At 38.9% G+C, this 16,306-nt stretch overlaps 2 protein-coding genes across 7 annotated transcripts in view; one reads left to right on the top strand and one right to left on the bottom strand.

The window, feature by feature from the left end:
- Nucleotides 1-31: 31 nt before the first annotated feature.
- Nucleotides 32-13,484, bottom strand: UBA5 (ubiquitin like modifier activating enzyme 5). 5 transcript variants are annotated; one of them, XM_055321079.1, is made up of 12 exons: nt 13,174-13,484; nt 11,475-11,520; nt 11,273-11,362; nt 6,966-7,075; nt 6,132-6,218; nt 5,446-5,530; nt 4,659-4,763; nt 4,361-4,488; nt 2,554-2,689; nt 2,183-2,258; nt 1,942-2,048; nt 32-1,526 (listed from the first exon to the last, which is right to left on the bottom strand). In XM_055321079.1, the coding sequence occupies exons 1-12, from the start codon at nt 13,341-13,343 to the stop codon at nt 1,443-1,445; spliced, it is 1,224 nt and encodes a 407-aa protein (XP_055177054.1). In that variant the 5' UTR covers nt 13,344-13,484; the 3' UTR covers nt 32-1,442. The 5 variants fall into 5 exon arrangements, with proteins under 5 accessions (XP_055177054.1, XP_055177055.1, XP_055177058.1 ...); XM_055321080.1 differs by lacking the exon at nt 13,174-13,484 and adding an exon at nt 12,554-13,130; XM_055321083.1 differs by lacking the exons at nt 11,273-11,362; nt 11,475-11,520; nt 13,174-13,484 and adding an exon at nt 12,554-13,129.
- A 522-nt stretch (nt 13,485-14,006) lies between these two features.
- ACAD11 (acyl-CoA dehydrogenase family member 11) overlaps nt 14,007-16,306 on the top strand; it is a 102,687-nt gene continuing 100,387 nt past the window's right edge. For both annotated transcript variants that reach the window (XM_055321078.1, XM_055321077.1), the window contains exon 1: nt 14,007-14,293. In XM_055321078.1, the coding sequence (XP_055177053.1) occupies nt 14,145-14,293 (149 nt within the window). In that variant the 5' untranslated portion in view covers nt 14,007-14,144. The remainder of the gene's footprint in view (nt 14,294-16,306) is intronic.

The raw sequence follows: 16,306 nt of genomic DNA, 5'->3' as shown, positions 1-16,306 counted from the left end.
GAGCATATTTGATATTTGAGACTTTCTGAAATCAGTTTTTAAAACTTTATTTTACAAGTGAAAATTGCATTCTTAAATTTCATAACATTTCTTCTGTAGAGATACAATTTACTCATTCATATCTTCAAAGCAAAAAAAAAAATCATCAATATAGAGGATCAGCATAGTAGTATCCTACTGATAAAGGTTACACATATGTATTCTTATTGGTCTCCAAACCATTGGGAATTTAAGGGTCTCTAAGCTTTCATTATTTGTATGCAATGTTAGAGAAAACCAGTTTATCAATTTGTAATTTAGTGGGTCATGATCAGGGTAAATTATACTATTCCAGTGAATAAATACATGTCCATCATTTCAGAGGTAACTTAGGTCCCTTTTATGCCAGTACAGGACAATTATCTAGTTATCCAGAAAATCAAATTTTATGAAGTATTCAGTAAGTAGCCCATATGATGGGCATAATCTAGAGGATCTTAGCCTAAATTTACTCCTTGATCCTCAGTAAAGTGCAGTGACTCCAGATGTATGTTCTACAGATGCAAGGATTTCTTTTCCTTGATCAGTGCAGAAATATAGTAATTTGTACTTCCTGAAAATACCTTTGTTTATCCATGAAGAAAGCTTACTTTTATTTGCCTTTGTCTGGTTTTGAATTCACAGGTGTACAGACTTTTCCAATGACTACATTTTAGCTTGTATTTCATCAGGTAACATTTGAAAGGATATTTTGTAGCTTAAATATTTTAAATTCACTGTTGGCCAAGTTAATAATAGTGGATAGTTTTCTTATAGAGAGGGATTCTAAATCAATGAGTAGATACCTGCTAGCTCTAATCAACAAGTTGTACCTCCTGTACTTTCCCTATATTTGAGAACTGCATACTACTGTATTACCCATGGCCTCAGGCAACAGACCACAAAGGATTACTAGAAGGAAAAGAAATATAGCATCATATTGGTCCTTTTCTTCCCACCCCTCCCAAAAGGTCAAAGCATTTCAGTGGCTAAGTTTTCAAGTTTTTTTTAACTGGAATGAAACAGGAGTTTTAGGAATTACTGATTGAGTTAAAAAGGCACAAATAACAGTAATTTCAAAAAGTGTTAACAATTCTGTGAAGATTATGTATCAATGTTGCCCTAAGCATTGTTGGGTTTTTTTTTTTTTTAAAGACTTTATTTATTCCTGAAAGACAGACAGAGAGAGAGAGAGGCAGAGACGCAGGCAGAGGGAGAAGCAGGCTCCACGCAGGGAGCCCGATGTAGGACTCGATCCCAGGACTCCAGGATCACGCCCTGGGCCGAAGGCAACACTAAACCACTGAGCCACCCGGGCTGCCCGCGTTGTTGGTTTTTTAAAAAAAATTTTTCTTTTCTTTTCTTTTTTTTTTTATTGCAAGAGAGTAGGCTTAAACTCAGGAAATAATAGGTCAGTCCATTATCTACATATTCTTCATTTTGGCCATAAGGTCTTCCAAGCTTTCACCAGAATCTTCCACAGTTACCTCAGCTACAGAATCTTCTTGCTATCAACAAATAAGGGAAAAAACATTGTGAAAAATAACCATATAAGATTTACAATGCTTAGGAATACAAAATCACTAAGTTGTAACCATGATCTCTATTGCAGAGAGACCTATTGAAATGGTATTATGGCTAAAATGTCAATATACAAAAATGTTACCTTCATTAATCAAAACCTACTTTATCCATTAATGAGTCAAGAACACTGTTTTAGGTCTGTGTTTCAAACTGTTTAAAAGGCATTGTGCCTATTTCCACATTAACACTAAATACCTCTCTTTCACATCTAAACGCCTATAGTGTAAAAAACAGGAAATACTGCATTGGCATTATAAAATAGGAAAAAGATGAGAGAAGATAAGCAGACATTTTCTCTTATATGACATTTACTTATGGTAAATCAGATTTTGGGTGTACCTTTTTGGGAATTGTATATGCCACTGTAATTCCTTCAGGTAAGTCAGGAACTGGACCTGAAGAATTTTTCAGTTCCTCTTCTGAAACCTCAGATACCAACTCAATACCTAGAAAATTAAATTTTATAATAGTTTTCAAGGAACTTAATAAGCAATAATTACTCAAAATCTGTATAACTTAATTCTATTTCCTCCCATAAGACATTTGATGATGCCATTTCAGTTTATGAAAGAATTCCTACCCCACTCATTGTCTTCATGTATTATCTCTTCCTCTTCTTGAATAGCCTCCTGTTTGGGCAATGCTGCTACCTTTTTCTGTAGAAATCAAACAGTATCAATTTGTTCTTACTCATTCTCAGGCATCTAAAGCATTGAGCAAGAATTCAGACAGGCTTTTTATTTTACTAAAAGCAAGAAAGACTTCAACAGATTTTTTTCACTTTTGGAGCATGGTGAATTTTTTGCTGACATTTCCACCTTAGGGATACAAATCAAGAAAACTTTCAAAACCCAGGAATCCATCTATCTTGTATTCCAAATCTAAAAAACTGTTTTAAATTATTGTCCGAATAATATGACCTCTCACACATTGTGATGGATTGGTGTATACCTTGTATTCTTCTTGGTGCTTCCTGCAATTTCGGTCATCGCACTGAGGATTTGGCTTCATGGACATAGTAGGGAAAAAATCTTGCATTGCATTATATCCAAGGTAAAAACTAACAGTACCAAAATTTAACAGAAACCTAGAAAAACAAATCAAAGTACACTTAAAGAATTAAATCATAAAAGTATTAGAATTGAATTTTCTTAAAAAATGGTTTTGAAGTATATAATGATCTTTGTAACAAAATAGTACTTTAAGATGTCAGATTAAAATATGAAGAATCCCTGAGATATGGTATTAAATCTAACTACTGTTTAGAAGTTTTTATACACAACTTACTATAAAGTTTACAATCTTAAATGTACAGTTCAATGAAATTTTCCAAAGTCTTCACCCATGTAATCACGACCAGATCAAAATACAGAACGTGTCGGGTATGCCACAAAGCTCCCCTGTGCTCCCTGCCAGTCAAATCTGATTTTAGAAGATTATATGGAGAGGAAAAATCCCATATAAAATATAAACAAAAGGAAAAATATTTGCAACAAATGTTAATATACAAGACAAACTGACCAAATGAAAAGCAGACAATTCACAGAAAAATGTAAGTGCTCACCTCTTTCCATAAACTGGAAATTAAAATGAGATACCCATTTTTCACCCATTAAATTAAGAGATTAAAAAGTCTGATGATACCCAATGTTATCAACTGGTGTGGCTGAACGAGGTACTCCTACATTGTGACAAAAATGTATAATACTTTTGAAGGAGAAATTTAATACTCTCAAAATAAATATTGCATAAACTCAAATTCCACTTCTAAAAGTTTGTATCTAGAAAAATCTATACAAAAAATATATGCAATATATTTGCAGCATTGTTAATAAAGTAAAATAAAAAAATCTAATTAGCTTTAATGTTCATCGATAGGGGCTTGGCTAACTATTATACATCCTGAAGAGAATAGTGTATAACCGTCATTTTTCCCCACCTTTTCTGTAGCATACTATAAAAGGTTTTTAGATAGGGCCTACTGAATTTTGTGTAGTTTGTAAAGTGAAGTTGTCTTATATGAAATAGCCCTAGACAGTTGCCTTGAGAGTTCTCATACAGGCTTTTCACAATTTTTTTGCTGGTAGCTGACACTTCTGGTATTAGGGTGCTTCTGTATATCATGCTGCAATTTGTTCTTATTATATTGGACGGTTAACAAACATAAAGCTTACTAAAGTTGTAAAGTGAGAGAAAAAAATGGCCTAATGTAGAAAAAAAAAAAAAAACCTTAAAAAGGTTCGGCTTTTAATAAAATGTGAGTTGGTTCAAAAATTCTTTGACGTTAATTTTAGCTGCAAAGAAATCTTTGCCCTTCTTTTTTGCTGTAGTTTAGATGATGTGGTTGCTGGATATCTGTTTTGGGATAGCAGAGATATTATCCTCATTAATGTATAATCACATTGGTATTATTTTTAGTAAGAATTAAAGAAGTATGTTTATGCCCTTTGGTCAAAACTGCAGAGATTTAAGTCATTTGGTCACTACTTCATAAATACACTAGTACCACTGTACCATTTAACAAGAGCTATTCTAAATGCAGAGTAACATATGTGTATTAATATGTTTAAATTAGATATACTAAGGTATGTATGTCAATTAAAAGTACATTATATTATACATATATAAAATGTATGTATATTTAAAACTAGATTTTAGAAAACTACTTAAATAGTAATTCCAATATTTGAGATGCTTTATGAAATATATTTCTATCAAAAACAATCAAGACTATTCAGAAAAATTAGCCCTCACTCACTTTAACACATTTTGAACTAAGATCCCAGCAACCACTCCCATTGTGGTAGGAAGACTGGCTGCACAAACACCTTCTCGTTTCAGAGTCTTTTCATCAATATTTGCAGCAACTACAAGTGGTGGAGCACACTACGTGAAAAAGAATAAAAGAAAATATATTTCAAAACAAAAGGAAAAAGTGTAACATAGTATTCTATCACATTCAAAGTTTGTTTTTTCTCTGAATACATTTTCAACATCCCTAGGAACTCTAGTACTTAACAGTGGGGGGAAAAAAAGCCAAAATAAATCATGCATACCGCAAAACAAGCAGATTCTCCAGGAATTATGAGCTGTATATGCCCTGACACAGCATTTTCACTGACCCCAGACTCCATCCACGTTTGCCCAAGTTCATTACAAGCCTTAGTAGAAATAGGTGAAAACATAACATCAAAAGAAGTAATTTACCATAAGTTCTTTTCTTGAAAAATTGGGGTTTAACTAAATGGATTACCAAGATGTTTTTAAATTTTTCAAGAGAAAGTTATAATAGTGGAATTCCTTGGCAAATGCCACTCTCTAAAAAGTAAAGTGACGGCATTTAAGTAAGCAGTCAATAAATACCTAATTAAATTGAACCATTAGGTTTATAGGATATATTAAAGTAAAAATTCATTTTTCTAAAACAATTTCAGCAATTAACTGCAAAATCTCTTTTGAAAAGTTGAAAACACAGTAATTCAAAAGAATTTTATTTCTGAGAAACTAGGTTTGTAGGCAATTTATATTTATACCTAAAGTAATGAAAGTCAAAACCAATGCTGACAAAGAATAAGACATCTTAAGATAGTCCTTTATCTTAAATACTGTACTTCAGAAGTATCTACTATGTTATAATTTCCTGTATTGGAGGAAATAGGATACTAAAAACATAAGCCACATCAGTAAGGCTAGACAAATCCCACAGCCATTAGAATCTCAAAGGCAGGCTAAGAGATCATTAAAAATTAACAGAACACATCATATAAGGGTTTAAATGCAGAACTATACAAGAAAATAGATGAATCCATGACTGTTAACATCTTAGACAATAGGAATACTTACTGTATTTATTGTCATCCGAGCTTCAAAATTGTCCACGCAGCTAAGAACTAGGTCAACAGGTTTTCCTTCTTCTAATCCACCATTACTAGGTAAAGCAAATAAATTTTTGGGGGGGCGGGGGTAGATCAGGACACAAAATACCCTCTAATTAGACTGCATTTGTTCAGGTACACATTTATTCTTTCAGCAAATGAGTACAATCATGACATGGTATTTAATATTAAAGATCTAGTAAAGAGTATTAAGTAATATAACATGAATGATACTACAGTTCTATTCCTGGAAGGCACAAAAATTACCATTTCCCTATCAGCTTCCAGACTTTTATTCATGTTTCACTCTACACGTAATAAAAATTGAATACAATTCAGTATCTCAGTGTTGTTATAGCATTCTGCAGGAAATTACTTTCACATAGAAATATAATCTAGAACACAGAACTTAAAATTGAGGATCCCTTTTTAATCATAACAAGTTTTTTGTTTTTTTATTGTTGTTACTATTGTGTTTTTGGACAATACTTAATTTTTTACTGGGCTCCTAATACATAAAGACCGCACAGAAAACTATTTTAAAAACAAATATATATTGAATGTACGAACTCATTGAGTTAAATAAACATCAAGAGATTTTCTATTACTTGTTTAAGCTAGACACTGTACAAAATATTCATAAATAAAATTTACCTTATTCTATCCATGAAATGTTGAAAGTTTTCGACTGTGGTTATATTGTAGTTGTGTACTTCAAAAAGAACATCAGGATTAATGTTCCTGAGAGGAAAAAAGGGAATGATTATTAAACTACTGGTAGGAATGCTAAATGAAAGCAGGAAAAAGAACTGAAAAAGATCATTTAAGAGGTTAGAAAAATGGAATTCAAACTATTCAAAGAAAATCTAAAGTCCTCTTCTACTTATTTTGCCCCACTTCAAGGACTACAACATTCACTACATTTTGACTGCATATTACAGAACTGTTCCCACCATGTATGTGCTTAGAATTAAGCTCTTATCACCTCTGTTCAGTTACCACGGAGCCTGACAAAAAGAGCTTCCCTATTCCTTATTTAATTCAGTGCAAGCATGTTTGGGGCCACAAAGAAACTTATTAAAGGTTGGCAAGGTAGGCCACTAGCGTCAAATCTATTTTTATAAAGTCTGCAAGCTATGAATGGTTTTTCCTTAGAATAATGTTTCGTAATAGGCTAAAATTACATGGAATTTAAACTTCAGAGTCCATAAGCAAAGTTTTATTAGGAGCAGCCATGCTCACTCATTTTTCTATTGCCTACAGCAGCTATTGCACTACAACTACATAGCTAGACAGTTTCAGAGTTGGCCCTCAAGCCTTAAATATTTACTACCTCGCCCTATACAGAAAAAGTTTGCCAATCCAGTTCCAAGAGGTAAGACAATTTGTATAGTAAAACCTGCATTTTATAGAGAAAAGTTTGTGCATTAACTTAAATAAAAATACACGAAGATTTCACTATAGTCTTTAATTGCTAATTCCCTTTACCTCAAAGTATATTCTGCTGCTTGAACTTTACTTAATCCTGCTTGATGAGGTTGGAAGAAAAGTCTATTCATATTGGCCAGTTCCACCTTGTCATAGTCAAAGAGTAGCAACTAAAATGAAAACAGTGGTATTTTGATGAAAAACATACCGAAATATAAGCTAAAAATAACAAAGAATCAATTAGTGAACTTTACATTTAACGGGTTTAATAGTTTGATAGTAATATTAGCTAGCTCTAAAAATATTAATTCATTTAATGCTCATATAGGTATAAATGAGACAACTATGACACATGCCCCAAAGCCACTCAGCTAATACATATGAAAATGAGGTTCAAATTCAGGCATTCTCAACCCAGCATCTGCACCCAAACCCTAATACTTACGGCCTCTCTAAAGGATTCACTGAAAAACTGTTTATTCCATTTCATTCCAATTGTTTACTGAAGACCAAGAACACATTAGAGAAGTGAAATTTTAAGATAAAAACAGGGCACCTGGGTAGCTCAGTTAAGCATCTGCCTTCGGCTCAGCTCATGATCCCGGTGGAGTTCCATGTCTGGCTCCCTACTCAGCAAGGAATCTGTTTCTCCCTCTGCCCCTTCCCTGCCCATGCACACTCACTCTCTCTCAAAAAATAAGATTAATAAATAAATAAGATAAAAACAAATGCCATAACTTAAAACCATAGTATAACATGACTCCCTCTGTGACTAGGACACCATTTTTAACCCACGCCTAAAATATCATCCCAAACAGAATTACTACCCAGTAAGTTAATTGTTGTTTCCTTCCATATATTTAGACATGACAGCATTTCTCACACTCACACATACACCTTTTTAAAGATTCCATTTTTTATCAGTAAGAACAGGTTGCACCCAAGTATTTCCAAGGTCCCTTCCTTCACCTAAAATTCTGTGACTAACACAATTCTCAGCATCCTAAGTTTAACAATAAAAACAAAAGTATGGGAAAATGCCAGGGTAAAGTGAGCACAGAAGCAAAGGTTACAGCAGTGGTTGAGGGGGCTGTGGCTTATGGTGCATCATCTTGTACACACCTAAAATTTAAAAAAAAAAAAGGGGGGGGTGGCATGGGGGGAATCTTAATAACAAAATTAACCCAACCTACAGAACAACCCCTGGGTAACTCTTAATATCTTGCTAGAAAAAATGCATCACCTCTGTCTGCCCTCTACAATTTTCTGACTCGACTTAAAAGTCTCCAAGATACAGTTTATTTCAGCTCATTAGACATTACTTATTAAGTCAGGCCAAGTATTAAATTTGAGTCATCAGCTTCATGGCTGGTTTATAAGTGACTTTTAAGTGACAGGAAATCACTTGAGTCATCAGCTTCATAGCTGGTTTATAAGTGACTTATAAGTGACAGGGTATCTCAAATTTGGGGAAAGGAAATATCAGTTGTAGCTCTGTCACAAATTAGCTCTGATCATGGATAAGTCACTCACTTTTTAGGCCTGTATCTTCCTCTGTAAAATAAAGGAGCTGATCTAGATCTTTAAGACCTCAAAGGGGTTAAAAGGTGGGCTTGAAGTCTCCCATCTTCCACTCCCTGTTTAAGCATTAACTCCTTGTTTATCTGTTTTATATATTGAAAAGAATTCTGAAACTTAACCTATGAGATCCTTAACTTAAAACTTGAATGCACATTGGAATCCCTTGGAGAGTTTTTTAAAAAAAATACTGATGTCTGGGTCCCATCCCCAGAGGCTGATTCTATTATAGATAGCAAAATTTTTTTGAACTTCCCAGGTGATTCTAATCATAGAAATATTTGATAACCATTGTTCTAGATCCTTGCTACTCAAAATGTGGTCTGGACTAGCAGTATCTGTATCACTGGAAGCTTATCAGAAATATAGGGGCTGGGCAGCCCTGGTGGCTAAGCAGTTTAGTGCCACCTTCAGCCCAGGGCCTGATCCTGGAGACCCGGGATTGAGTCCCACACCGGGCTCCCTGCATGAGGCCTACTTCTCCCTGAGCCTCTCTCTCATAAGTAAGTAAAATCTTTAAAAAAAAAAAAAAAAAAAAAAAGTAAAGAAATATAGAGGCCAACTTTTTTTTTTTTGGGGGGGGGGCTAACTTTAATATATATACAAATCATATGGAGATTTGTTAAAATACAGATCCTTAATTCAGCATGTCTGGGGTGGGGCTTGGGAGTATTTATTACTAACAAGCTCCCAGGTGATGCTGATGCTACTACTTAGGGCATCAGACTGAGTAGCAAGGATCCAGCAGTTCTCAAAAATCCCCTAGGGCAGCCCGATGGCCTAAGGGTTTGGTGCCGCCTTCAGCCCAGGGTATGATCCTGGAGACCCGGGATTGAGTCCCACATCGGGCTCCCTGCATGGAGCCTGCTTGTCCCTCTGCCTATGTCTCTGCCTCTCTCTCTCTGGGTCTCTCATGAATAAATAAAATCTTAAAAAAAAAAAAATCCCCCCAGAACATCAGAATCACCTGGGGATTTAATACAAATTCAAATTCTTAGGTGCACTAAAAACCTAAGGAATCAAACCCACTGGGGTAGGGTCTATGTTTTAAGAAGCCTATGAAATGATTCTGAAGCACATCAAACCTGAGACCCATAATCTCTATGATTTCTATTATCCTAGGTCAATCAGCTGTGATTCTTTGATCAACTATAACCAATCGCTGGCTGGCTTTCGTAAACTTCAAAGACTTTAAAAGGTTAATAAACACTTATAGAATTTTTGTGTTGCCTTTTCTATATTGATAAATGAATGCCAACTTTGAAATCATTTTCTTTTAAAAATTTGGGGCATGGGGATGCCTGGATGGCTGTCAGTTGAGTGTCCAACTCTTGATTTCAACTCAGGTCATGATCTCAGAGTCCTGAGATTGAGCCCCACAAACTGGCTCCTGTGCTCAGTGCAGAGTCTTTGTCCCTCTCTCCCTCCCCACGCTCACTCACACTCTCTCTCAAAAAGTATATTAAATCTTTAAAAAAAAGGGGGGGGGGCATGGGACAAGACCGACATATTAAAAAGCACTGATAAACTTTGTGGGAAAAATGCTTGTTTTGTCAAAATGCTAAAAAGGGGTAATCAATTGTGGAAAGCTTTGGTATTCAACCACTAAGAATCTAACATCATGGGCTTTACCTTTATAAATCTGAAACTAAATATACTGATTTCCAAGATAAGATTCTCTCTCCTTCCTACCCACAACCTAAATCGATTTTAGAAAAAAGTGAAAGAAAAAAAAAAAAAAGCCACATAGAAGTTAAAAGAAATCTAGAGCATTCTCCAGTTCAATTTTAAGAGTAAGAAAGGTATTTCCTAACTAGAAGTTTGTATCTCTTCTTCACCTATTTCACCCACTTCCCCTCTGGCAACCACCAGTTTCTTTTCTGTATTTAATAGTTTTTGTTTGTTCATTTTTGTTTTTTAGATTCCACATATAAGTGAAATCATATATTTGTCTTTCTCTTATTTCACTTAGCATAATATCCTCAGGACCATCCATGTTGTCATGAATGCCGAGATTTCATCCTTTTATAAGGCTGTTTGTATAATGGAATATTACTCACACACACCTATCTTCTTTATCCATTCATTTATCTATGGACACTTGGGTTGCTTCCATATCTTGGCTATTGTAAATAAATGCCGCAGTAAACACAGGAGTATATATAGCTTTTCAAATGGTTTTCCATTTCTTTGAGTAAAAATAAGTCATGAAAATGAAAAGTACAGCATAGAGAATATACTCAGTAATACTGTACTAAAGTTATATGGTGACAGGTGATGACTGTACTTATGAGCACTGAGTAATGTATAGAACTGTTGAATTACTCAATGTGTTGCAAATCCGAAACTAATACTGTAGGTCAACAAATTTTTAAAAATAAGTTAATAAAGGGCCACTATTCTTTGAAAAAAAAAAAAAGGTACATGCTTTCTAGTCCATCTTGTATAAAGCATGTTTAAAAAATATTTGTTAGGTGCCTGGGTTTCACACACTATCAATTTAACAGACTTCTCTCCTAAGTTTCTATATCTAAAACAGCCCAAATTGTAATATATCTTATTCCAAACAAAAAGTTATTGAACAAAATTGGGATATTCCTTGTTTTATCTGATTATCAGCTTCCATTTGGGTGGGGTTGTGTGTTAACTACTGTGGGTAGAAAGAACAATATGAATAAAGACAGCACAAATCAACAAACCATTAGTAACAAGAAAAATTCCTAATTTGTACCTGATTTACTCCAGAAGTGAGAAGTTTCCCTATGACAGGCAAAGAGAAATGTTTTTACCTTACCAATGCCACATCTTGTCAGCATTTCAGCAGTCACACTACCAACTCCACCAACACCTACTATTGCTACAGCAAAGGTTCGGATTTTCTGTGAAACGCAAAATTATAGATTTGTCGGTTAGCTTTTCATCAAAAATGTCATCAGAAATAATTTTCATTTACTGAAATTATCTTCAAAAACTTGGAAAGGTTTATCATACCTCATAGTCGCTTACGATTCCCATTCGTTTCAATGCCATTAGCCGGCTTAAAACAAAAAATGTTTTAAAGCTTACAATCTTTTAATTGTGATACAGGTAAACACATCATCACAGAAAAACACAAACTCAATCATTGCTAATGCTTTAGAAGAAATCTTTGCAGGGGTGCCTGGGTGGCTCAGTCAGTTAACATCTGCCTTCAGCTCAGGTCATGGTCCCAGGGCCTGGGATAGAGCCTCTACTCTGCTCCCTGCTCAAAGGGGAGCCTGCTTCTCCCTCTCCCCCTCTTGTTCCCCCTGCTTGTGCTCTCTGGTGTATGCTATCAGATAAATAAAATATTTAAAAGAAAAAAAAATCTTTCAGGGGCTTTTACCAGGTGAAATTAAATCACCTGGGCAGCTTTAAAAACACTATCCTTCCAGGTGTAGCCTGTGCAACAAGATTTGTTTTAAAAGCTCCTCAGATAGTCTAATGGACAACCAAGATTGAAACAACTGACTTAAACGTTAAGGGTCCAGATGAGATACGTTGAAGTGAAATTTCAACATTTTTCCATGCTTTCTTAGCGTATGTAAATATTTAATGTTTAACATCAGTTGTCTCTGCTCATAATGGACGATGTCTACTTTTAGTAAGTACCAACTGCATGCCAAAGACTGTTAAGTACTTTGTTATGTATTTAATATATATTTAAGCCTATACACATAAAATTCCCATTCACTTACACTTTATTATTATTTTTTTAGATTTTTATTTATTTATTCATGAGACACACAAAGAGGCAGAGACACAGGCAGAGGGAGAAGCAGGCTCCATGCAGGGAGCCCGACGTGGGACTCGATCCCAGGACCCCCGGGGATCACGACCAGAGCCTAAAGCAGATGCTCAACCGCTGAGCCACCCAGGTGCCCCTCACTTACACTTTAAAGAGTCAAATAGTTCTACCAAGCTTGCTAGGAAATTCTGCAGGCTTCTGGCCCCTTCCTCCCTTTAACCCTCCTTCCTAATTTCCAACTGTTACTAACACATCTCTAACTCGCTAACATTGTTACTTCTGGATTTTCAGTTTTAGGTATCACCTGAAGATTTCACTGGTACCATTGGTCCCTACTCTACACAAACATTTCCCACGGTGGCTGAGCTTCCAAGAGGTGGGATCTGATTCCAATCGGTCCGGCTCTGGTAATCCTTCCTCTTAACCGCCGCACCACATTCAACCAGCTGAAAGGACGGAGCGGACGAGGCTGGCGAAACCCAACAGCTTTCAAAGCTAAAGCTAATTAATCCTGGTCTCCCGCCACGTCCCCAGTTTTGCAATGCCGAGAAGCCTTTATGAAACTCGAAGCTCAGCGCTTGGTGGGCTTCACCCCTGATGTCATCTTCGGAGACTTATTACTATCGGTTTTGTGCAGAACGAGGGAGACTGCGGCAGAGGCATCAGGAACGGGACGCCCGATCCCCGGCAGGCCCGGGAGCAGCACCATATGGCTGATTCACTCGGGTTTGGTTTTGTGTATGTGTGTGCGCCTTTTCACCTCTCCGAAGACTCGGCCTGGCGCGTCAGGGCGCAGGACCCCAGCCCTAGAGGAGGGAGGTGGGAGGCCGCGGGAGCTGGGCCGGAAGGGGCGCCTCACTGCGGACCACTCGCACACCCTGACTGCACCGCCTCCGCCCCGCCCCGCCCCGCCCCGCCGGTCACCTGTAGGGGTTGGAGTCCACCACCTCCGAACTCATCTTCTCGATGCGGACCCGGCCGCCGCCTCCGTCGCCTCCCCCGCCTCCCCCCACGGCCCGCCGACTCCTCTCCTCAGCCAGGGCCCGCTCCAGCTCCTCCACCCGCTGCTGCAGCCGCTGCACGGGCTCGGCCATGGCTGGGACCCCGGCCGCCAGCGCCCCCAGCCGCCGCCGCCGCCGCCGCCCCACGCTGCTAGGCCTGCGGGCCCCGCGAGGGGAAGGGGAGGCAGCCGCCGCCGCTTTCCTAGCCCAGAGCCCTGCGGAAGTGCTCCCGGCGCCTCACACACGACACGTCTCCGCCGCTCCCGCGGGGTTCCCACGGTACCGCTTCCGGTACGCTGCAGTCATCGCTCCCCCTCAGGGGGGAAACACACCCCCCCACACACATACACACGCGCGCGCGCACACACAAAACCCGCCCCTCTTAGCTTCCTTCTTTGCCGGGTCCTAAGAGACCAGGCCGCGGCAGAGCTGTGGGTCATTATGTCCAAAGCCCGCGGCTGGCGATTTTGCCTTTCCAGCCCGGCGGCTAGGAGAAACACCAGGATCTTTTTATTCCTGGGTTCAGGGTCTCGACGGACCCTTTTCTGCACCGGACCCTGTAAGGTCTGAGGCTGCCGGTCGATTACATTTGGGGGTTGAAGAGCCCTTTTCGTTCCTAATCGCCCGTAGCGAGTAACAGAGCTTTGCCTTCTTGAAGGTTGCGGCCTCCGACCGTGAGACTGAAATAAGAGTCTTTGCGAACACGCGGAGGTCGTCGGGCTGATGGCGACTAGAACCTAACTGGCCGCACGCAGGCGCAGTGTGATTGGCTGGAGCAGAGCGGTGGCCGCCCCGACGCGTGCTGGCCTCGCCCCCTGGCTGTCGGGCCCGGCTCCCGGCCGCCGGAGCTCGGTGGTTTCTGCGTCTGCGCCGCCCGCAGCAGCAGCCGCAGCCATGGCGGGAGAGGCCTCCCCGGAGCCCGACACCGCCGAAGTGTTGCCGCAGCACAAGTTCGACAGCCGGGCCTTAGAGGCCTACCTAAACCATCACTTGCCCGGCTTTGGGGCCGAGCCCGAGGCCAAGCTGACCATTGCCCAGTACAGGTATCGACGCCGGCTTCTCCTCCAGCAGAAACAGATCTGTGCATTGTGCTTTTCTCTCTCTGGCCCTGGGGTGGAGTCGTCATTTCCCCCATCCCAGCTGCTTTTCCTGCAGTGACTCACTGTGCAGGTGGGGGCTGCCGTCCGCGGGGTCCCCTTGCGTTTCCTTCGGGGCATTTCCAATTCGAGGACTGTAACGGAAGCACCACAGCATTCACGATTCCAGCTCTGAGAAGGAATCTTTGTAAAAGGATGCAATTATATACCTGGAGGGCTCACTGAGACCGTTATGGTGGAAGCTCTGTGAAATATAAAGAGGTCTTGCAACTTTTTTTCTATAACCATTAGATCTTTTTTTTTTTTTTTTCTGAGAAGCAGATGTAATTCCGTTAAAATTGGCCATATTCTTGGAGATTGAGATAATGGCACCAGCTGGGGGAATGAATTCTAATCCTAGACCTTCTGTTTAGTAAATCACTCCTCCGCTTTGGGCTTTAGTTCTTTTGAAGTGATGGAATGAATGGAACTGGCTGGCGATCCTGAAAGTGCTATTCCCCACCATGAATCTGGCTCTGATCGGTTTTATAATAGAAAACAAATTTTTTGAAATTAAAAAAAAATAGTATTTTGGTAAACACACAAAGCTATAGAAACTATCTTAGCTTTCAGGAAATTCTGTCACTTAATGACTAGGAATTTAAACGTTACATAAACTCCTGAGAACCAGTTTCCTGATCTGTAATAAGTATCCGTTCCTTTTGATAATTAAGTGCTGTAATAATCGGTGAAATATTTTAAACTTTGTTTACAAGTTTCTAGGCTAGAAACCTAAACTGGTTTTAATTCTGTACTACAAGACTCTCTGACCCATCTCGATTACCCCTATTTTTATTTTCACACTAATCAATAGTCAAGGAACACAAATGCCAGAGGCCTGTAATACTGTCAGGATGTTTCTTTCTCCAGCTACATTCAGCTCTGTGAGTGCAGGCAAAGAGGTGGATTTAACCCAGGATAGGGGAAGCCAAGCAAATATCATGGAGAAAGGGCAAGTGTATTAAAGATGGACCCAAGGGACTGACCATATAATTGACCATCAAAATTAAGTGAGTTCAGAAAGGATGTGGTGGGGGAAGGGGAAGCTGAAGGACGGTAAACAGTAGTATGATCAATGGACCGTTGATCCCAGGATTGAAGGATCTTTGGAATGAACGTACCAGCGGGAGTGACTGGAAAGATAGATTATGGTCAGATAGAAATGCTTACCAAGGAGGATTATGCAGTGTGTGAGTTCTTAATGTGTAAGATGTGTCCCCTAGAGTGGGTAAAGTAGTATAAATGAAAATATCGCTGAAGTAGAAGAATTCAAGGAACTGACAGGCCTGAGTGTTAGAAATGAACATCTGAGTGAAGTTTGAAATCATGATAGGAGTAGTGTAAATAAAAGCAATAGTAAGTCAATAGGCAATGAGGAGTAGTGTAAATAAGAGCAATAGTGAGTCAATAGGCAATGAGGGAGAGTGATTGCAACAGAGTAGATTGCAGCAAGAAAGGGTGGAGTGTGTTAATCTCATAATATGAAATTCAAAACTGGGTGAAGTTTAGGCAGGAAGGAGGGCAACGAGTTTGCAAGTGGCAGTGAGTATCAGGAGAAACATAGACTCCGTCTCCAGGCCCACAAGATGATTGATGGAGAAAATCGACCACTTTAGAGGTCTACAAAGGAAACAAGGTCCTTGTGGAACATTCAGATTTTAGTGAAAGCAAGGACATGATAGGTCCATTCAGAGAAGAGAGTGAGGCTACCTGTGATTACGCTGAAAGACAATTCCAGGGGGTACAAAGGAAAGATAATCAGCTCTTTCTGCTAACGTTAAATTCTTCCTTTTTAGTAATCTGATTCTTCATCAGCCATTTGATGGTTCCACTGTACTTGCCAAGAATCTTCCGTTTGACTTCATCCTTGATTCTGCTTTGATGTGTCTCATCATCTGCGTGGCCTTACTGGTGAATACA

The sequence above is a fragment of the Nyctereutes procyonoides genome, unplaced genomic scaffold (genome assembly GCF_905146905.1).
Source record: "Nyctereutes procyonoides isolate TBG_1078 unplaced genomic scaffold, NYPRO_anot_genome, whole genome shotgun sequence".
In the NCBI taxonomy this organism is placed as follows: Eukaryota; Metazoa; Chordata; class Mammalia; order Carnivora; family Canidae; genus Nyctereutes; species Nyctereutes procyonoides.
Note: the sequence above shows the minus strand (reverse complement) of the source record. Positions and strands in the feature narration are given on the sequence as shown.